This window comes from Procambarus clarkii, chromosome 26 (genome assembly GCF_040958095.1).
Source record: "Procambarus clarkii isolate CNS0578487 chromosome 26, FALCON_Pclarkii_2.0, whole genome shotgun sequence".
Lineage (NCBI taxonomy): Eukaryota > Metazoa > Arthropoda > Malacostraca > Decapoda > Cambaridae > Procambarus > Procambarus clarkii.
Window position 1 is genome coordinate 22,412,082 of NC_091175.1, and position 23,269 is coordinate 22,435,350.

At 43.7% G+C, this 23,269-nt stretch overlaps 1 protein-coding gene across 1 annotated transcript; it reads right to left on the reverse strand.

Moving 5' to 3' along the window:
• Window positions 1-6,061: 6,061 nt before the first annotated feature.
• Window positions 6,062-22,805, reverse strand: LOC123756900 (protein O-linked-mannose beta-1,2-N-acetylglucosaminyltransferase 1-like). The gene is made up of 12 exons (XM_045740311.2): window positions 21,915-22,805; window positions 19,147-19,326; window positions 18,113-18,365; window positions 16,693-16,820; window positions 16,313-16,526; window positions 16,076-16,199; window positions 13,986-14,184; window positions 10,311-10,495; window positions 8,143-8,251; window positions 7,682-7,759; window positions 7,409-7,518; window positions 6,062-6,236 (listed from the first exon to the last, which is right to left on the reverse strand). Exons 1-12 carry the CDS (start codon window positions 22,803-22,805, stop codon window positions 6,062-6,064), a joined length of 2,646 nt encoding a protein of 881 aa, XP_045596267.2.
• Window positions 22,806-23,269: the final 464 nt, after the last annotated feature.

The window sequence follows — 23,269 nt, forward strand, 5'->3', positions numbered from 1 at the left end:
AACCATCAACTTCGCCAATCGCCAAATTAAATACAAATATTCAGGATGCAGGCGATGAGTCACAATAGCGTGGCTAAAGTAGGTTGACCAGACCACACACACTAGAAGGTGAAGGGACGACGACGTTTCGGCCCGTCCTGGACCATTCTCAAGTCGATTGAGACTTGAGAATGGTTCAGGACGGACCGAAACGTCGTCGTCCCTTCACCTTCTAGTGTGTGGTCTGGTCAACAAATATTTACACATCTTACCAGTTGATTGACGGTTGAGAGGTGGGACCAAAGAGACATAGATCAACTAGGTGAGTATACACATACACACACACACACACACACACACACATACACACACACACACACACACACACACACACACACACACACACACACACACACACACACACACACACACACACACATTCACACGCATACACACACTCACACATACACTAGGGCGCCTGGTGGCTGAGTGGACATCGCTCTGTATGCGTAGATCTAGGGACCCGGGATCGATCCCGGGGCCATGGCGGAAACAAATGGGTAGAATTTCTTTCACCTTGATACCCCTGTTACCTAGCAGTAAATAGGTACCTGGGAGTTAGACAGCTTCTACGGGTTGCTTCCTGTGTGTGTACTCACCTAATTGTGCTTGCGGGGGTTGAGCTCTGGCTCTTTGGTCCCGCCTCTCAACCGTCAATCAACTGGTGTACAGATTCCTGAGCCTATTGGGCTCTATCATATCTACATTTGAAACTGTGTATGGAGTCAGCCTCCACCACATCACTTCCTAATGCATTCCATTTACTAACTACTCTGACACTGAAAAAGTTCTTTCTAATGTCTCTGTGGCTCATTTGGGTACTCAGCTTCCACCTGTGTCCCCTTGTTCGCGTCCCACCAGTGTTGAATAGTTCATCCTTGTTTACCCGGTCGATTCCCCTGAGGATTTTGTAGGTTGTGATCATGTCCCCCCTTACTCTTCTGTCTTCCAGTGTCGTAAGGTGCATTTCCCGCAGCCTTTCCTCATAACTCATGCCTCTTAGTTCTGGGACTAGTCTAGTAGCATACCTTTGGACTTTTTCCAGCTTCGTCTTGTGCTTGACAAGGTACGGGCTCCATGCTGGGGCCGCATACTCCAGGATTGGTCTTACATATGTGGTGTACAAGATTCTGAATGATTCCTTACACAGGTTCCTGAACGCCGTTCTGTTAGCCAGCCTCGCATATGCCGCAGACGTTATTCTCTTTATGTGGGCTTCAGGAGACAGGTTTGGTGTGATATCAACTCCTAGATCTTTCTCTCTGTCTGTTTCATTAAGTACTTCATCTCCTATTCTGTATTCTGTGCCTGTCCTCCTGTTTCCACTGCCTAGTTTCATTACTTTGCATTTACTCGGGTTGAACTTCAACAGCCATTTGTTGGACCATTCACTCAGTCTATCCAGGTCATCTTGTAGCCTCCTACTATCATCCTCTGTTTCAATCCTCCTCATAATTTTTGCATCGTCGGCAAACATTGAGAGGAACGAATCTATACCCTCTGGGAGATCATTTACATATACCAGAAACAGTATAGGTCCAAGGACTGACCCCTGCGGGACTCCACTTGTGACGTCTCGCCAATCTGAGACCTCACCCCTCACACAGACTCGTTGTCTCCTGTTGCTTAGGTACTCCTCTATCCACCGGAGTACCTTTCCTCTCACTCCAGCCTGCATCTCCAACTTTCGCACTAGCCTCTTGTGTGGCACTGTATCAAAGGCTTTCTGACAATCCAAAAATATGCAGTCTGCCCACCCTTCTCTTGCCTTATTTTTGTTGCCTGGTCGTAGAATTCAAGTAACCCTGTGAGGCAGGACCTGCCATCCCTGAACCCATGTTGATGCTGTGTTACAAAGTTCCTTCGCTCCAGATGCTCCACTAGTTTTTTTCGCACAATCTTCTCCGTCAGCTTGCATGGTATGCAGGTTAGGGACACTGGCCTGTAGTTCAGTGCCTCCTGTCTATCCCCTTTCTTGTATATCGGGACTACGTTAGCTGCTTTCCAAATATCTGGCAGTTCCCCTGTTGCCAGTGATTTGTTATACACTATGGAGAGTGGTAGGCTCAGTTCTCTTGCTCCTTCCTTTAGAACCCAAGGGGAGATTCCATCTGGGCCTATAGCCTTCGTCACGTCCAACTCTAGTAAACACTTCCTTACTTCCCCACTGGTAATCTCAAACTCTTCCAGTGGTTCCTGGTTAGCTATTCCCTCACTTACCTCTGGAATTTCTCCTTGCTCTAAGGTGAAGACCTCCTGGAATTTCTTATTCAATTCCTCACACACTTCCTTGTCATTTGTAGTGAATCCTTCCGCCCCTATCCTTAATCTCATAACCTGTTCCTTTACTGATGTTTTTCTCCTAATGTGACTATGCAACAATTTAGGCTGAGTCTTTGCCTTGCTTGCGATGTCATTTTCGTATTGTCTTTCTGCCTCTCTTCTCATCCTGACATATTCATTCCTGGCATTCTGGTATCTTTCTCTGCTCTCCAGTGTCCTGTTATTCCTATAGTTTCTCCATGCCCTTTTACTTTGCTGCTTAGCTAGCCTACATCTTTGATTAAACCATGGGTTTCTCATTTTCATTTCTCTGTTTTCCTTTTGGACTGGGACAAACTTGTTTGCTGCGTCCTTGCACTTCTGCGTGATGTAATCCATCATATCTTGGGCCGTCTTTCCCCTGAGCTCTGTTTCCCATGCTATATCTGTTAGGAATTTTCTTATCCCCTCATAGTTTCCCTTTCGGTATGCTAACCTTTTGGTTTCGGTATCCCTCCTCGAGTTCAATAACCCTTCTTCAATCAAGTACTCAAACACCAGTACACTGTGGTCGCTCATTCCTACTGGGTCCTCAAAACCGATTTCTCTTATGTCGGAGTCGTTCAGAGTGAAGACTAGGTCGAGTCTCGCTGGTTCGTCATTGCCTCTCATCCTTGTGGGTTCTCCGACATGCTGCGTTAAAAAGTTGCTTGTCACCACCTCCAATAGTTTGGCTCTCCACGTATCCTCACCTCCATGCGGTTCCTTGTTCTCCCAGTCAATCTTTCCGTGATTGAAGTCGCCCATGATGAGCAGGTGGGATCTATTTCTACAGGCAGCAGAGGCTGCCCTCTCAATTATAGTGTTAACTGCCTTGTTGTTGTTTTCATACTCTTGACTGGGTCTCCTGTCATTTGGTGGAGGGTTGTATATTACTGCTACTACTATTCTTGGTCCTCCCATTGTTATGGTGCCTGCTATGTAGTCTCTGAACTCCTCACAGCCCGGGATGGCCATCTCCTTAAAACTCCATTCCCTTCTCATGAGTAGGGCCACTCTGCCTCCTCCCCTACCTTCCCTCTCTTTCCTTATTACTGTATACTCCTGGGGAAACACGGCATTCGTTATGATTCCAGAGAGTTTTGTTTCAGTGAGTCCGATTACATCTGGGTTAACTTCTTGTGCTCTTTCCCTTAGTTCACTTGTCTTGCTTGTGATCCCATCTATGTTCGAGTACATCACCCTGAAACTGACTCTCTTCTGCTTCTTTTCTGGGGGGGACCTTTGGGATCTGGGGTGAGTGGGAGCTGGGGGGACCTGGCACGGGGGGATTGGTGGAGGAGGGAGGGGTGTGTGTATGTGTGTGTGTGTGTGTGTGTGTGTGTGTGTGTGTGTGTGTGTGTGTGAGTGTGTGTGTGTGTGTGTGTGTGTGTGTGTGTGTGTGTGTGTGTGTGTGTGTGTGTGTGTGTGTGTGTGTGTGTGTGTGTGTGTGTGTACTCACCTATTTGTGCTTGCGGGGGTTGAGCTTTGGCTCTTTGGTCCCGCCTCTCAACTGTCAATCAACTGGTGTACAGATTCCTGAGCCTACTGGGCTCTATCATATCTACATTTAAAACTGTGTATGGAGTCAGCCTCCACCACTTCACTGCCTAATGTATTCCATCCGTTAACTACTCTGACACTGAAAAAGTTCCTTTTAACGTCTCTGTGGCTCATGTGGGTACTCAGTTTCCACCTGTGTCCCCTTGTTCGCGTCCCACCAGTGTTGAATAGTTTATCCTTGTTTACCCGGTCGATTCCTCTGAGGATTTTGTAGTTTGTGATCATGTCTTCCCTTACTCTTCTGTCTTCCAGTGTCGTAAGGTGCATTTCCCGCAGCCTTTCCTCGTAACTCATGCCTCTTAGTTCTGGGACTAGTCTAGTGGCATACCTTTGGACTTTTTCCAGCTTCGTCTTGTGCTTGACAAGGTACGGGCTCCATGCTGGGGCCGCATACTCCAGGATTGGTCTTACATATGTGGTGTACAAGATTCTGAATGATTCCTTACACAGGTTCCTGAACGCTGTTCTGATGTTAGCCAGCCTCGCATATGCCGCAGACGTTATTCTTTTTATGTGGGCTTCAGGAGACAGGTTTGGTGTGATATCAACCTAGATCTTTCTCTCTGTCCGTACTTCACCTCCTATTCTGTATCCTGTGTCTGGCCTCCTATTTCCACTGCCTAGTTTCATTACTTTGCATTTACACACATTTTTTTTTTTTTTTTTGTGTGTGTGTGGAGAAAAAAAATGTTGATTGACAGTTGAGAGGCGGCCCGAAAGTGCAGAGCTCAAACCCCGCAAGCACAACTAGGTGAGTACACACACACACGCTAGTGGGGCCTCGCGGTTGAGTGGACAGTGCTCGGGGGTCATAGTCCTGAAGGTCCGGGTTTGATTCCCGGCCGAGGCAAAAACAAATGGGCAGAGTTCCTTTTACCCTGATGCTCCTGTTAACCTAGCAGTAAATAGGTACCTGGGAGAATGAACAAATCCACAAGGGCTGTGACGAGGGTTCGAACCTACGTCCGAGAGCATCCCAGACGCTGCCTTAATCGACTGACCTACGACGTGGTTAAAAGAATTGCAACCGGGAAATCATCCTGACCTACCACGGGTCCTGCAGCCTCTCCGAGACACAAACCAGGGTTTTACACAATTCCCCCCATGCACCCGAGCTCTGCCAATAGGCTGTTTTACCTCTTCGCCCTTACTTCATTACACGCAGAAATCACCTCACCATATGCCGATTTATGATATTATGCCATAATCATATGTCGATTCGAAAACAACAACAACTTGCTATTGACGGTTGCAATTCTTTTAACCATGTCGTAGCTCAGTCGATATATGCAGATGTACCTAAATGTATCAATAAAAAAAAAGGAATGCTGGAAACCGTCCCTTATGTGTCGTCGTGGCCTCCATATCACCTCAGGTTGCACGTCTCCTGCTCTCCTTTTGGGGACGCCAGAAAACGTGATTTCTGCACGTAGCCATACGAGCCTGGGTCAAATACCACCAGAGGTCACAGATAAGTTGAAAGAAGGTTTGAACTTTTCGTTTTCCCGTTTGATCTTCTTTCAGGGAGGTGGCTCGGCACCGGTTTGACAAAAGATGCCTGGGATCGGTAGATCTTGGAAGTGTTCTCATGTGCTCTCTCGGAATATGGTTATCTTGAGAGGTTATCTTGAGTTGATTTCGGGGCTTTAGTGTCCCCGCGGCCCGGTCCTCGACCAGGCCTCCACCCCCAGGAAGCAGCCCGTGACAGCTGACTAACTCCCAGGTACCTATTTACTGCTAGGTAACAGGGGCATTTAGGGTGAAAGAAACTTTGCCCATTTGTTTCTATCTCGTGCGGGAATCGAACCCGCGCCACAGAATTACGAGTCCTGCGCGCTATCCACCAGGCTACGAGGCCCCCCTTGAGAACGTGGTAATAAACATCAGAGGTCCACGACTCTTCAACCTCTTGCCTACAAATATAAGAAACGACGCCGGAGCTGCAGTGGAAGTTTTAAACTTTACTAGTTTCTGCTGGAGTTACCTGACCAACCCAGCTGCAATAAATATGTTGGCCTGAAGGGTGCAAAAACAAACAGCCTCTCAGACCAGTCAGTGACAGGTTATCCCCAAACAAAATAATTTTCTGATAATAACAGTGTCTGAGGAACAAGTAAGGGATCCTGTTAGTGTGTTTGGTAAACACACACTCGTGACATTACTGAACATAGTAGTGAATAAGGTTGTTAAGGTTGAACTCATCTGAAAGTGATAGTGATTGCACCCTAAAGGCAAGGTGTTCAGTCGGAGAAAACTTCCTGAAAGGATGTTCGTTTGCAAAATCCATGTCTTCCGATGTCGCACTGTAGATGTTCTCCGTTTTCTTTGTTATGCTGCAGGAAACAAGAAAATATTTATTAGTGAAAGGTATGTGTAACGAAGGCTTTAACAGTGATATATGACTTTCATCTTGTGACAACAATTATTGAATTATATTACCAAAACTCCACGCCACAGCCTTCCCGGTATGGTGCCTTCTTTTCATAATGACTTGCCAAAACTCCAGATAAAAATTCAAAGTCGATGGAATAATTAGGCCACAAAATCACCACCTTTTGGCACTCCTGTACCCTTCCGAAAGCTGTTAGCAATAACTCCACCACTCACTTGTCACGTGGACTGTATAGCTTAAGTGACCAGGACGTCAACTTCCAGCACTAATTAGGACAGGAAGATCTAAGACAGTACGTCAAATATCAGGAGAAAGCGCTTAGCCAGTAGGAATATATATATAATATGGAAGGGATATGAGGACAATGAGCTGCTAACAGGACGGAGGGAAGGAATGATGCCAAACCAATTGGCCCGTTGGGGATCGAACGCCGACCTGCAAGAAGCGATAGCCGTTGCTGTAATGACCAATCCAAGTGGCCGAAAATCTGCCAAAGTTATCTGACCTTTGATTATTATTTCCTTTAATCCTCTGAGACACTATTAAAAATGTCTCAGAGGATTAAATGAGGTTTAATAAGGCAAAGATACGACCACATTGACAGTACCTTCAGCGTCTGTGAATGGCATGAACAAACTACATACTATTTCCTCTAACCCCCTCCTCCCCCTCCCCCCCCCCCAAACAAAAAAAGTTCACATCTAGTATTATTGCATAACTAAAAATCCATAACAAACACTGCAGCAACATAACCGAAACTCTCATATACGTAATAAAGCAATCCTAGTTTAATATATACAATTTTGGGCTCAAGTTTTTTGTGCGTAAGTCAATATTTTGCACATTCATTGACAGCTGCTGTAGTAAATAGCATTTCTGATGAATATAAACAAAGGCCTAAAAGTCAGGATATGACCAAACGTCTAAGAGTCAAGCCTTGACCAAAAGTCTAAGAGTCAAGCCATGAATAAGGTCCAAGTAATCGCAGTAGTTTTGCTTCCAGGTGCCAAATAAAAGACCTACAGCTTCCTGGCCCACCAACCGATTTTTTAAAATGCTATATAATCCATCGTTATCCAGCAACACGTGTTACCAAGATATCCAATGACCCACCAGAAGGGGGAGTTGGGGCAGCCGATGACGTAGAGCTGGTTCCCGTAGAAGGAAGCTGTGTACATCATCTGCAGGTTCTCGAGGGTGTAGTGGTCGTCGAGGCCCAGACACTGACGAATACAGGAACGCGCTACATAATGGATTTCCAGACGCAAACAAACATACACATATAATGTAAACATTCAACCAAAATTGGTAAAATATAACCATGATTGATGTGGTAATATGACAGCGTGGTTGAGACGATTTACACGGAAGGGAAGAGGAACTGACCTTTGCAACCACATAGTAGGATCCAGTAGAGCCTATCTCCAGCGGCTGGTCCACGTACACCACATAGCTCATGTTCACCTGGAGAACAGCAGGATATGTTATTGAGGAGGAACGGGGACGACCAGCTGGGTGTTTCATCCTGGGCTGGGGTGACCAGCTGGGTGCTTCATCCTTTGCTGGGGTGACCAGGTGGGTGCTGCATCATGGGGGAAGACTGGATATTCAAGTATAGCCACAGATCTATACCAACTCTATCTCATGACGACAACGTGAAGGTAACCTCACATTGGGACAGTACTTGGCACTCACCTGGTGCCGGGGTATGGGCAGCTGACATTGGCACTCACCTGGTGCCGGGGTATGGGCAGCTGACATTGGCACTCACCTGGTGCCGGGGTATGGGCAGCTGACATTGGCACTCACCTGGTGCCGGGGTATGGGCAGCTGACATTGGCACTCACCTGGTGCCGGGGTATGGGCAGCTCCACACACGGGTGCTTACTGAAGTGCACCACATGTCCTGTACGGATGTTCCTTGTGTGCAACTTGAGGTAGTTGTGCAGCTCTGCCCTGTGGATCAGTACATGTTTCATGTAAAATATTATAAATTTCATTGTCTTAATGTTATTTTGAGTTCAACTAAATAATTCGAGAACTGAATCAATGAAATAGTTGACAAAACTATAGTCATGACTTTTTGTACAAATCTGATGTTACTGAATATAGACATTTTCTTTGTTTTTATATGAGAGAAAGCCATAAGTATTCCAGTATAATGAATTATTAATTAACTATTGCTTGCTAATCATAGATTATTGACTGAAAAATTCTCTTAACTGTAGACGTTGAGGCTGACATGCTTTCCCTTGGAGGTCGAAGGAGTCAAACATACCCGAGGACTTGATAATTACTTGATAATTCTTGATAATTATTATAAAAGTATGTTATCTTTATATAGATTTAACCAAATTTTATAATAACTTTAAAGTGTGGGGTAGAATATAGGCAAACTGGAGACTGAATAGTAATTAGCACACTACTCAAAGGGCTTGCCGATATATTCCCACTGTAATGACAAGAAGGTTCTTATTCCCCATTCTCTTCATGTTAACTGTACTATTAATGGAGTGCCCGTGGAGACGTGTGAGTCTTATAAATATCTTGGAATTGAGGTTAATGATACAAATCTCATCAGCAACCTTCGCAAAAAAACTTGTTGAGTGTCTTAAACCTCTCAAAATTCTTGTGGGCAAAGGATTTGACATTAACATAAAAAATCCTCGTAGTTTTTATATTGCCTTTATACGATCAGTTGTTGATTACTATGCCTTGCATCTTCTTAATTTTTCTCCTAAACAACTACAAGGCCTAGATGTAGTACAAAATGATGCCATGCAAACTTTCCTGGGGTGATGCGCATCCATTAGGAAAGAAAAAGGATGAGAGGGAAAGGGCAGAGAAAGAAAGGGCAAAAGAATAGGAGAGAGGGAGCAAGCAAGAGAGAGACACAGATAAAGGGAGAAAGAGTGAGAGGGGGAGGAAATTAAGGAAAGATAGAGAACAGAGAAAGGTCTCCTCTAGATGTATGTTATAGCAAACTTACCCATGGACGTGGAGGGTGACAACTTACCCGTGGACGTGGAGGGTGACAACTTACCCGTGGACGTGGAGGGTGGCAACTTACCCGTGGACGTGGAGGGTGACAACTTACCCGTGGACGTGGAGGGTGACAATTTACCCGTGGACGTGGAGGGTGACAACTTACCCGTGGACGTGGAGGGTGACAACTTACCCGTGGACGTAGAGGGTGACAACTTATCCGTGGACGTGGAGGGTGACAACTTACCAGTGGACGTGGAGGGTGACAACTTACCCGTGGACGTGGAGGGTGGCAACTTACCCGTGGACGTGGAGGGTGACAACTTACCCGTGGACGTGGAGGGTGACAATTTACCCGTGGACGTGGAGGGTGACAACTTACCCGTGGACGTGGAGGGTGACAACTTACCCGTGGACGTAGAGGGTGACAACTTATCCGTGGACGTGGAGGGTGACAACTTACCAGTGGACGTGGAGGGTGACAACTTACCCGTGGACGTGGAGGGTGACAACTTACCCGTGGACGTGGAGGGTGACAACTTACCCGTGGACGTGGAGGGTGACAATTTACCCGTGGACGTGGAGGGTGACAACTTACCCGTGGACGTGGAGGGTGACAACTTACCCATGGAGGTCGAGGGTGACAACTTACCCGTGGACGTGGAGGGTGACAACTTACCCGTGGACGTGGAGAGTGACAACTTACCCGTGGACGTGGAGGGTGACAACTTACCCGTGGACGTGGAGGGTGACAACTTACCCGTGGACGTGGAGAGTGACAACTTACCCGTGGACGTGGAGGGTGACAACTTACCCGTGGACGTGGAGGGTGACAACTTACCCATGGACGTGGAGGGTGACAACTTACCCGTGGACGTGGAGAGTGACAACTTACCCGTGGACGTGGAGGGTGACAACTTACCCGTGGACGTGGAGGGTGACAACTTACCCATGGACGTGGAGGGTGACAACTTACCCGTGGACGTGGAGGGTGACAACTTACCCGTGGACGTGGAGGGTGACAACTTACCCGTGGAGGTCGAGGGTGACGTTGAGGAGAGCGTTGAGGGGCCGCTGGTTGTAGTACTGCTCTTGTTCTATACCGGTGACGTGGACTCCCCCTCCCCCACGGTGCTTGGTGCGTGGGATCTCCGGCACCAGGATGTCCCGATCACCCATTATGGTCTGTCTCGTCCACAGGTCCCAGTCTATACCCTGTGGCACATACCACATTTATTGTTACCCAACCTTAGAGATCCATTTAGCTATCAGAATGGGTACATAATGAGCCTACTAAATGTAGCCTAATGAAAGTAAATGTGGACTAATGAAGTTAATGGTAACATTAGCAATACGACATATATATATATATATATATATATATATATATATATATATATATATATATATATATATATATATATATATATATATATATATATACATAAAGAATAAGGATGACAAATTGGGTTTAGCTCCACATCAGCAAGTTGAGGCAGCTGACCAAGTGAAATCTGATTAATATCAGAGGTTGACAAAGCCAGCCCGTCCTATCGAGTTGTCACGACATCAACAAAAATGATGTATTAAATAGCCTGGACCTAACCTAACTTAACCGATGGAATACTAATGAAAAACGCAACAGCCCGTCAATTTAGTGAGCCGCTATGATTTATACCACATCATATTTTGACGCTGGCTGATTTTTACGTCAAAATACGATGTATTATACGTGAGGACAGACTGTGGCGATATAAGTGAAACAATAGATCCACACCATGAGGTAAATGCAGGTGTCTGGTGCAATGTGGCTAAAGGTCTGTAGGGTATTTTTAGTTTTTAGTTTTTTTAATAAATGTGATAGTCTTGGCTTTATTTATTTTTGTTTTACCCCATTATAGCAAACTTCCGCACAATAATTAGTTAGTTGTAATCTGGAGGAATTGTTTTGGACCTTGCCTGAGGGTAAACTTTTAATATGGAATGTAGTTTAACCAGTTAATGTTAAGCAACTAAAACGTTAATCATCTGGTAGTACAGCAGTAATATGGCATCTTGGGAGGTGGGACATCAGTAATATGGCATCTTGGGAGGTGGGACAGCAGTAATATAGCATCTTGGGAGTTGGGACAGCAGTAATATAGCATCTTGGGAGGTGGGACATCAGTAATATGGCATCTTGGGAGGTGGGACAGCAGTAATATAGTATCTTGGGAGTTGGGACAGCAGTAATATAGCATCTTGGGAGGTGGGACATCAGTAATATGGCATCTTGGGAGTTGGTACAGCAGTAATATAGCATCTTGGGAGGTGGGACATCAGTAATATGGCATCTTGGGAGTTGGTACAGCAGTAATATAGCATCTTGGGAGGTGGGACATCAGTAATATGGCATCTTGGGAGGTGGGACAGCAGTAATATAGCATCTTGGGAGTTGGTACAGCAGTAATATAGCATCTTGGGAGGTGGGACAGCAGTAATATAGCATCTTGGGAGTTGGTACAGCAGTAATATAGCATCTTGGGAGGTGGGACAGCAGTAATATAGCATCTTGGGAGTTGGTACAGCAGTAATATAGCATCTTGGGAGGTGGGACATCAGTAATATGGCATCTTGGGAGTTGGTACAGCAGTAATATAGCATCTTGGGAGGTGGGACATCAGTAATATGGCATCTTGGGAGGTGGGACAGCAGTAATATAGCATCTTGGGAGTTGGTACAGCAGTAATATAGCATCTTGGGAGGTGGGACAGCAGTAATATAGCATCTTGGGAGTTGGGACAGCAGTAATATAGCATCTTGGGAGTTGGGACAGCAGTAATATAGCATCTTGGGAGGTGGGACATCAGTAATATGGCATCTTGGGAGGTGGGACATCAGTAATATGGCATCTTGGGAGTTGGGACAGCAGTAATATAGCATCTTGGGAGTTGGGACAGCAGTAATATAGCATCTTGGGAGTTGGGACAGCAGTAATATAGCATCTTGGGAGTTGGGACAGCAGTAATATAGCATCTTGGGAGTTGGGACAGCAGTAATATAGCATCTTGGGAGTTGGGACAGCAGTAATATAGCATCTTGGGAGTTGGGACAGCAGTAATATAGCATCTTGGGAGTTGGGACAGCAGTAATATAGCATCTTGGGAGTTGGGACAGCAGTAATATAGCATCTTGGGAGGTGGGACATCAGTAATATGGCATCTTGGGAGTTGGGACAGCAGTAATATAGCATCTTGGGAGGTGGGACATCAGTAATATAGCATCTTGGGAGGTGGGACAGCAGTAATATAGCATCTTGGGAGGTGGGACAGCAGTAATATGGCATCTTGAAAGGTAGGACAGCAGTAATATGGCATCTTGGGAGGTGGGACATCAGTAATATAGCATCTTGGGAGGTGGGACAGCAGTAATATGGCATCTTGAAAGGTAGGACAGCAGTAATATGGCATCTTGGGAGTTGGGACAGCAGTAATATAGCATCTTGGGAGGTGGGACAGCAGTAATTTAGCATCTTGGGAGGTGGGACAGCAGTAATATGGCATCTTGGGAGTTGGGACAGCAGTAATATAGCATCTTGGGAGGTGGGACAGCAGTAATATGGCATCTTGAAAGGTAGGACAGCAGTAATATAGCATCTTGGGAGGTGGGACAGCAGTAATATGGCATCTTGGGAGTTGGGACAGCAGTAATATAGCATCTTGGGAGGTGGGACAGCAGTAATATGGCATCTTGGGAGGTGGGACAGCAGTAATATGGCATCTTGGGAGTTGGGACAGCAGTAATATAGCATCTTGGGAGGTGGGACAGCAGTAATATGGCATCTTGGGAGGTGGGACAGCAGTAATATGGCATCTTGGGAGGTGGGACAGCAGTAATATGGCATCTTGGGAGGTGGGACAGCAGTAATATGGCATCTTGGGAGGTGGGACAGCAGTTGCCTGTGTTTTTTTTTTTAATATAGATTTTTAACTCCCTATAAAAAAAGGGAACACACATCACCATGTAAACAAAGTTCAATCCCTTCGTGTGTCACGTGGGAATCAATACCCCCGACATCCCTTCGTGTGTCACGTGGGAATCAATACCCCGACAGTACGGGAACCATTACAACTCTTCCTCTCGCCTAATACGTTGCAATATTAACTAAATCGACCAATCCACTAAACAAATTGCGACGTATTTGTAAAACTGTAAGCCCTGTAATATTGACGTTTTCTATGCATCGACATCGATATGTTAGGTAGGTTGCTTGGGTTCATACGTTTCTGGCTAGGTGAAACAGTCGTATTTTTAAGTGTTAAATCGAGAGACCCGGTTGACGAAGGTATACTTCTTGTTATCAAACAAGTATATCAAAGAGGCGACACGAATCTGGAGTCAGATTCACGAAGCAGTTACGCAAGCATTTACGAACCTGTACATCTTTCCTCGATCTTTGGCGGCTTTGGTTACATTTATTAAACAGTTTACAAGCATGAAAACTTGCCAATCAACTGTTGTTATTGTTATAAACAGCCTCCTGGTGCTTCGGAGCTCATTAACTGTTTAATAATTGTAAACAAAGCCCCAAAGATTGAGAAAAGCTCTACAGGTTCGTAAGTGCTTGCGTAACTGCTTCGTGAATCTGGCCCCCCTGGTTCGTAAGTGCTTGCATAACTGCTTCGTGAATCTGACCCCAGTTGTGTAAAATAATATATGTTCTGACCTCTCCCGTAGATGGCCATTTGTTGATCATCTGTTGAGCCACATGCCTCCTGACCATCCAGCCGCAGCCAGGGACCCCGTGGACCCTGTAGAGACGTGTGGGGTCCAGGGCCGTGTGGCTGAAGGCGTTGTGGTTGTAGGCCCCGACGCAAAACAATTTCGGGTCTGATGTGAGCAGTTGAGCTGCTTGGTGAAAGTACCTGAAGAATGTTTTTATTAACCAGGAGGCAAATTATTATTATTATTGTGACTGATCTTATGCCAGATTTGCAATGAACTAATTAACATTTGTGATGAGATGATGACAATTCATTAAAAATATTTCAGAAAATAGAGAAATTTGGGAAAGAACATTAGTCATAATCGATTATTTATTTATTTAATTCCTAGATGGGATATCCTGCGGTGCCCAGGTCTCCCTCACACACCCTATCTTTCCCCACACACCCTCCTCTGTTTCCCTTTCACACACACACACACACACACACACACACACACACACACACACACACACACACACACACACTCCCTGTCTCCCTCACACACTCCCTATACCCAGAGGGTATAGACTCATTCCTCTCAATGTTTGCTGACGACGCCAAAATTATGAGAAGGATTAAGACAGAGGAGGACAGCTTGAGGCTTCAAGAAGACCTGGACAAGCTGCAAGAATGGTCGAACAAATGGATGTTTGAGTTTAACCCAAGCAAATGTAATGTAATGAAGATAGGGGTAGGAAGCAGGAGACCAGATACAAGGTATCACTTGGGAGATGAAATACTTCAAGAGTCAGAGAGAGAGAAAGACCTGGGGGTTGATATCACGCCAGACCTGTCCCCTGAAGCTCATATCAAGAGGATAACATCAGCAGCATATGACAGGTTGACTAACATAAGAACGGCCTTTAGAAACTTGTGTAAGGAATCTTTCAGAACATTATATACCACATATGTCAGACCAATCCTGGAGTATGCGGCTCCAGCATGGAGTCCACATCTAGTCAAGCATAAGACTAAACTGGAAAAGGTTCAAAGGTTTGCCACCAGACTAGTACCCGAGCTGAGAGGTATGAGCTACGAGGAGAGACTACGGGAATTGAACCTCACTTTCGTTGGAAGACAGAAGAGTTAGGGGGGACATGATCACCACATACAAGATTCTCAAGGGAATTGACAGGGTTGATAAAGACAGGCTGTTTAACACAAGGGGCACACGCACAAGGGGACACAGGTGGAAACTGAGCGCCCAAATGAGCCACAGAGATATTAGAAAGAACTTTTTTAGTGTCAGAGTGGTTGACAAATGGAATGCATTAGGAAGCAATGTGGTGGAGGCTGACTCCATACACAGTTTCAAGTGTAGATATGATAGAGCCCAATAGGCTCAGGAACCTGTACACCTGTTGATTGACGGTTGAGAGGCGGGACCAAAGAGCCAGAGCTCAACCCCCGCAAGCACAACTAGGTGAGTACAACTAGGTGAGCACACACCCTCCCCATCTCCTCCCTACCATTGTAACCATCTTAGCTGCACACATCTCTTTCACTGTAACCAAATGGTTGCATCCAGAATGTAAATCTTCCAACGAAAAGTTCATTTTACATGTCATTTTCTGAATTCTATAATGGTTAAACAAATGCTAAAGTCTACATACAGATTTTGAGCAGAATATTCCACACGTAATAACTTCGTGAAAAGGGAACATAAGGAGCTGACTCCCCATCACGGGGGCATGAGGCCGACCCTCAAGTCTCCTGTGACACTCCTTATTAAATCATAATTAATCCTACAATGTTTAATGAGGCTAGCCCTAAGCCTCTGATATCCAACCTTTGACATACAAACATTCTGTTTTATAGACATAGATTTTAACAGGCTTCGTAGATTAAGACATTTTATTCTGAAAGTCATGAAATAAATTTTAGGTTGATGTGAGTCATAAGCTCAGAAGCACAAGAAAATGGATATTATACAAACTATAGAACTTTATACGAGTGCATATTTTTGAGTGCCATTTTTAAATGTCATAATATCAAGAAATTATATTAATCTTAAACTAGTTGACAAATTAAGAAATAAGATGGTCCTTACGGGATGATGTCTGGGGCAAGCTCAAGGTCGTCCTCCAAGATGATGGCCTTGTCTGCTTTGGGGTGCTGCTCGAACACTCGAGACAAGACCAGCTTCATGTGAGAGGAGATACGAGTTAACGAACCTGCAGCAGAAACATTTGTAGTTTTCAAGATCAAAATACATAAAATACCAGTGTTTTACAATGATTAATATAATTATAATATTCTTTAGCAAATGAGCGATGGAAAAACTCGCCTTTATATGCGGGATTGTGGTGTTGGACTAGAGGGAGGTGGAGGAGAGCAGCCAGCGCCTGGGCCTCGGGGTTGTGGCCGTCGACAAAGATGGTGATGGGTGTGTTGGTGCCGCCGGGGCTGGCCCACACCTGCCCCACCTGACGCAGGACGTGGGGCAGCCGGCGAGCTGTCACTATGGCCACAGGGATCACCTCCTTCATCTCGTACTCCACCTCATACACAACACTATTAGTCCGCATACCTTACAACAACCAATTGTAATATTTTAAAGTATTACAGCATTACATGTTAACCAAAATTCCGCAAGACACAATACGGAATTTCTTTCCTTGTTATATAACATGTTTTGTAAGTTGGACAATAGGAGCAATATCTTACTGGGTGTTGTGGGAGGGGCGACCAGGGCGGGTGGTGACAGGTGCAGAAGTCACCATAACCGTCATAAGTGTCACAGAAGGCGGCCCTCTCCTGCAGCCCCGCCACGCCATACCACCCACACCCTCCACCTGGAAGGGAAAAGGTGGAACTGTCGAGACGATTATCAAAAGTGTCTGAGATCTCGGCGCATACGAACTTGAGATTTCAAACAACTCAAGCATTATGGCAGTAAACTGTGTATACTTAACAGAACATGTATCTCCAGAACTTAGAGGGGGGGAAAAGTTTAATATAGAAAAATAATGTAATCTAAGTCACTGGAACAAAATATAAAGCAATCTCAAACAAAAGAATTTTGGCTGATTTCAAAGGCTGGTTTAAGATCGGCAGTAATACACTTAATATTTTTTTTTTTTTGTGAAAATGTACAATCGAATAATTTAAATAATTCCTTCTAAAAAATCATACATTATCTATGGTAGAATCAATAGTTATTAATACGTTTAAATAATTTTTTTTATTATGAACTATTGTTAAAGTCACGACATGAACTAAATGTTCCTGAAAAATGTGGAATACAATATTTAGACCAGGTCTGTAGAAGCGATATGATCACAACTCCACTACACAGTGACTGGAAACGCACTGGTCTGACATGATTAGGCACGCCAGAGAAAATAAACTTCATTTAATAATATAGGCACCAAATTGCTCAGTAAGATACAAAAAGTCACGATAATTTAACTTTAAATGATATTCTTGACCATGACATCATACAGAACAATCCTTCTGCATCTACTTAAATTCGTATTCATTTTCCCAGACATACTTCTTAAAAAATTTAAAGTAGACCAGGCACTTAACTACTCAGTATAGATGACAACATTGCTTGCTATTATCAACAAGGTTTCTACCCTGACTGGGCCAACTTTACTGATATTAAAACTCTGTACAAATTCGAAAACAGAAAATCATCCCACTTTCAATTGCTAAGTCAAGCACAATGAATTACGAATCTCATAGCTGTGTGTGATCAACACGTCTCACAGATGATCTCCTAAAACATGCTTTGTTTAATATACAAACTGCAGAAAAGGTGTTAAAATGACCTAGATATTCTACTAGATATCAGGTTATAATGATTTTATATATGTATGTAATAATATATCACAGTGTATCAAAGCTGCAGGAACACGCAAGCCGTAGATCACTAAGAACTCTTATTGACCCGGCCAGGATTCGAACCCATGCCGTCCAGGATCACCCCTAATCGTACACAGTACGTGTACGTTTTGTGACAAGGTTTATCTTTGATAAATGCAAAGTCTTGAACTTTTGAAGTGACTGTGACACTGCTAAATGAATGATGCAGATTTCCACTTTCTTCTACTAATTCTATTACTTTACGTTGAGCACTCACCTGCCTTGCGAGGTATAGAGGCGTGAAGAGTGAGTGGCGTCACGTCCAGCATAGTGAAGTTGTTGTCAAGCACGAGTTCGTTGAGACTGTGTGGCGGGAGGAAGGTGGTGGTGAGGGCCTCGAGCAGCACCCCGCCGCCCTTGTGCACCAGCAGGCACCACGCATCCTTGTAGGCCAACCTGTCGATGTAGAGGGCGCCCATCTCCTCCAGCACCCGTATTGTCGCCTCTCCCAGGAACGACGTGAAGTCCGGCTGTCGTGTTAAGTTGTTCAGTTATTCACCAATGTATTTTTTCACTTCAGATGCTCTAAACTAGAGAGTATAAAGTAAGCAATTATAGTTCACAAGTATTTATGTCATGACTAAACTCCAACATAAAAACCTCTGAAAATCAACTTCAGCTATTTTATAATTGTCTCTGGTAATTAAGATTTCAAGTATCATTATTACTATTGGGATCAATATATGATCACTACTCTACGGAAATTGAATTCCTGACTCAGTGTAATGACTGTTAGGATGTCACAATCGACTTAAGAATGGTCCAAGACGGACCGAAACGTCATCGTCCCTTCACTTTCTAATGTGTGGTCTGGTCAACAGTGTTAGATGGGAATTTCTGCCAGTTCCGTACCACTAATTAACCTTCCATACGGTGACAAGGCACTCAAGATATACGGATCTTGAGAGATACACAGACACATTACACAAAGGTTATATAAGATTGTTAGGGATATAGTCTACTGTTGTTTATATAAAAATATACTTTCTTAGGAAGCCAAAAAGAGTCGAGAACCAGCTGGCAGTCTTTTTAGCTCGTGCTAAATATGAATTCGTCAGCTTCCGAATGAACTCCATTAATTGAAAGATATTTTTAAGTTCACATTGCGATGGAGTTTTTAAATTATTAATATATTTTCTGAAAGAATTTAAAATTATTGTTCAATGAACAGTTTACTTATAAGCTTATTTGGCTTTATTCATTTCACAAGAGCGAGCACGTAGAAGTCATCTTCACAACCTCAACACCTACCGCTCCGAGGATGACCAAGAGGCGACCATTCTGAATGTCGTTCAATCCCTCGAGGAAAGCTTTATGAAGGGCGGGCTGCCAGGTCATGTAGGAGTGAGCGGCCATGACCCGACCCGTGGCCGGGTGCAGGGTCACCAGGTGCAGGCCGCAGGACATGTTATACTTCAAATCCTTGTATACCTGCCGAGGACAGTAAGCGTGAGCTGGTCCTGGTCACCATGAATTGTGTAGTAAAGTCATGTTAAAGTGAGATTGTAATGCAAGTGTTAAGGGAGAGAGAGAGAGAGAGAGAAAGAATTATGAATTACTGTTGTTTTTGGTATTTACCCCAATATATAGGTTACATATAACTTATATAATCAGTCAATAACCTTATTCATAAACGCTTGTTATGTTACATTTACAGTTGGGTTATTTTACACAAATTTACAGTGAATTATTTACATAAGAAAAAGTCATAATAACAACATAACATGAAATATATGACGATGAGCATAAAATTTATTCAATTTACAGGACTGATATGTAATAATCATTCGATGAATTTATACAAAAATTTGTTACACCCTCAGCAGTCTCATTCCCAACACACTGTTCTAACAATATATAGATCTGACTCCAGTAGGACTCAAAATGCCTGTCAATAAGCCATCTCCTTTGTAGACAGTAGTTTTTGTAGACATATATATATATATATATATATATATATATATATATATATATATATATATATATATATATATATATAAATATATATATATATATATGTGTGTGTGTGTGTATATATATATATATATGTCGTACCTAGTAGCCAGAACGCACTTCTCTGCCTACTATGCAAGGCCCGATTTGCCTAATAAGCCAAGTTTTCATGAATTAATTGTTTTTCGACTACCTAACCTACCTAACCTAACCTAACCTAACTTTTTCGGCTACCTAACCTAACCTATAAAGATAGGTTAGGTTAGGTTAGGTAGGGTTGGTTAGGTTCGGTCATATATCTACGTTAATTTTAACTCCAATAAAAAAAAATTGACCTCTTACATAATGAAATTGGTAGCTTTATCATTTCATAAGAGAAAAATTAGAGAAAATATATTAATTCATGAAAACTTGGCTTATTAGGCAAATCGGGCCTTGCATAGTAGGCTGAGAAGTGCGTTCTGGCTACTAGGTACGACATATATATATATATATATATATATATATATATATATATATATATATATATATATATATATATATATATATATATATATATATGTAACTGAAAACTCACACCCCAGAAGTAACTCAAACCCATACTGCCAGGAGCAACGCAACTGGTATGTACAGGGACGCCTTAATCCGCTTGACCGTCACGACCGGACAATAAGGAAGTGATAGCCGAAGCTATTTGAACCACTTCCCCGCCGGCACTCGGATGGTAATCTTGGGCATAGCATTTTATCAAATCACCTCATTCTTTGGGGCACACGTGAGGAACACAAATGCGAACAAGCCTGAATGGTCCCCAGGACTATATGCAACTGAAAACTCACACCCCAGAAGTGACTCCAGGTAGTATGGGTTCGAGTCACTTCTGGGGTGTGAGTTTTCAGTTGCATATAGTCCTAGGGACCATTCAGGCTTGTTCGCATATATATATGTGTGTGTGTGTGTATATATATATATATATATATATATATATATATATATATATATATATATATATATATATATATATATATATACATATATATATAAGCTTAAATGGTCCCCCAAGCACATATATCACTATAACCGGCGGCCTGCATTCGAATCGACTATGCGATCATTGAGTTACAGTGATATACATACACATATACATATAATAAAAGGATACAACAGGGAACCCTGAGGAACGTTGCTACTGACATTTTTCCACTTTGGTTTTACTCCATTAATGAGGCTTACAATGGTTCTTGACTTTCAACCAAGGTCTAATCCACCTTAATAGTCTCTTCCACTGCAATGAGCTTAAATATTTCTGGTCAACCTCTCATGCAGAACAATACAAAAAACCTTTACACACAGAAATCACAGTAGCGTGAATGCATCAAATGAACAAATCCACAAGGGCCGGACGTAGGTTCGAACCCTCGTCACGGCTCTTGTGAATTTGTTCACGAAAAACCTTACTGTGGCCAAGGTATTCAACGTCATTATTTTCTACTGACTCAAATTTGGAAACAAGAATATATTTTTTGAAACTATGCTAAATCTTTTATGAAATAATTTTGGTGAGATGACTTCTTATTCAATTTGCTACCAGTACTCAAGGAACTTTTCCACGATTGATGTTAAGCTAATCGGGAAATAGTTTGGTAAGTGTGAGGTTTATCCATCTCCTAACAAATGTGTTCTGCATTAACTACCCTACAAGCAACAGAGACAATCCTTAACCACAGAGCACAATGCATTCTTGTTCAACTCTGCCGAATGTTTCATCATGTCAATGAAACTGGTAGTTTATTTTGCTCGTTTTACGCATAAAAATGGATTGCGGGACCTTCCGGTAGCGAACTCTGTTATGACCACTGCGCTACGGGATCCCACAAATATTGACAGGTACTCCTATGTCGCGCGTAGTGCAGGTAAAGCACTTGACTTTCTAGAAGAGGAAATAGTCTAGTTTTAAGTCATAAATACAGGACAGGACATGGATTATTAGAATAGTGTCCTGTGGTTAATTCGGGGAATATCCTAGCACACGCAGCACGCACACAAAAACAATCTGTGAGCCTCACCTGGCGACCGTCCACAGTCAGAGCAACACCTGTCAAGTTGACAGTGATATCCAGGACCAGATGATCGTCTGGGCTTACTGCTGGGGCCACGGAAGCTGCGTCTGCTTCTTCGTCTCCGGGCGAGGAGCCCGTGGCGGACTCTCCATTTCCGGGAAGAGAAACATTGGTGCCTGGGTTGTCTCTGGGAAGTATGGTTTCAATAGTCACTTCTCCCAACGTGGAGTTCTCGCCGGCAGCTTCAGTGGCAACTGTAGTGTCTTGGATCATGTGTGTAATGTCTTCTTGTCCTCCAAGATGGGAGACTTCCAGGCCCTCGACCTCCTCGAGAAATGCAACCACGGTAGTTTGTTGTTCCTCTGAAGTAGACGGTATTGCAGCTTCCTCTTCTGTCCTGGACTTATCTCTTGAACGAGGCATTTGAGAAGTCTTGTCGGTATTATAAATTAATGCTGTAGTGTCTTCTTGCTCTTCCGTAGCGTCAGCTTTAACTGTCTCTGGATCCACGTGCTGGGCATGATGCTGGGCACTTGGTGGGGTTTGAGTGGAAAATATAATATCGTTATTCTCCTTCACCGTAGCATCATATTTGTGTTGCATATCACTGCTACTGTTGCTTCTTACATTTGTTCTGTCCTCCATGTTTTGACCAGCAATCATCTCCACATCGATGTTCCATGCTGTCTCATTGTTTGCTGTAGAGCTGTACTCTTGGTGTATCGGCGGCCTCTCATTAGTCACGTTATTTGGCCTTATTGGAGCAACACTTTCCCCGTTACTGACCTTCAGGAGTGACCATATGCCGCCTCCTGGATACTTCGCAGTGAGGAAGATCACAAGGTACACAATGCAAATGAGTACAGTGGTCATCACTCGTTTGGTGATAATGACCATTACTGTGGCTCCCTCTCTATTGGTTGCTGGTTGTACAGTGTCTGGTGAGGTGGTATATGCAGGTGGTACTGAAAGGAACAGTGTTTAGCTGCGGTTCTCTGGGACGTAAATGTTGATATAATATTATATTGTCCCAAAACTAACTTTCAGTTTTATGAAATGTTTTCAACGTTACTCGGCAGCAGTGTTGCCCTGACAGCAGTTTGTTTTAGCTCGAACTTGTAAACAAATACGTAAAGGAGAGTGATTATGATATAAGCTTTGAAAGCTCGTGTTTATGGTCACGTTTATGTCTTCTGAAGCTCTTAACAATTGTAATGCGTCGCGGTCCTGCTTGTTATTTGTTCAAGCTTAGTAAGTGGTTAGCCGGGCACTTGGTGGGTGGTTGATGCCGGGCACTTGGTGGGGCGTTGATGCTGGGCACTTGGTGGGGGTTGATGCCGGGCACTTGGTGGGTGGTTGAT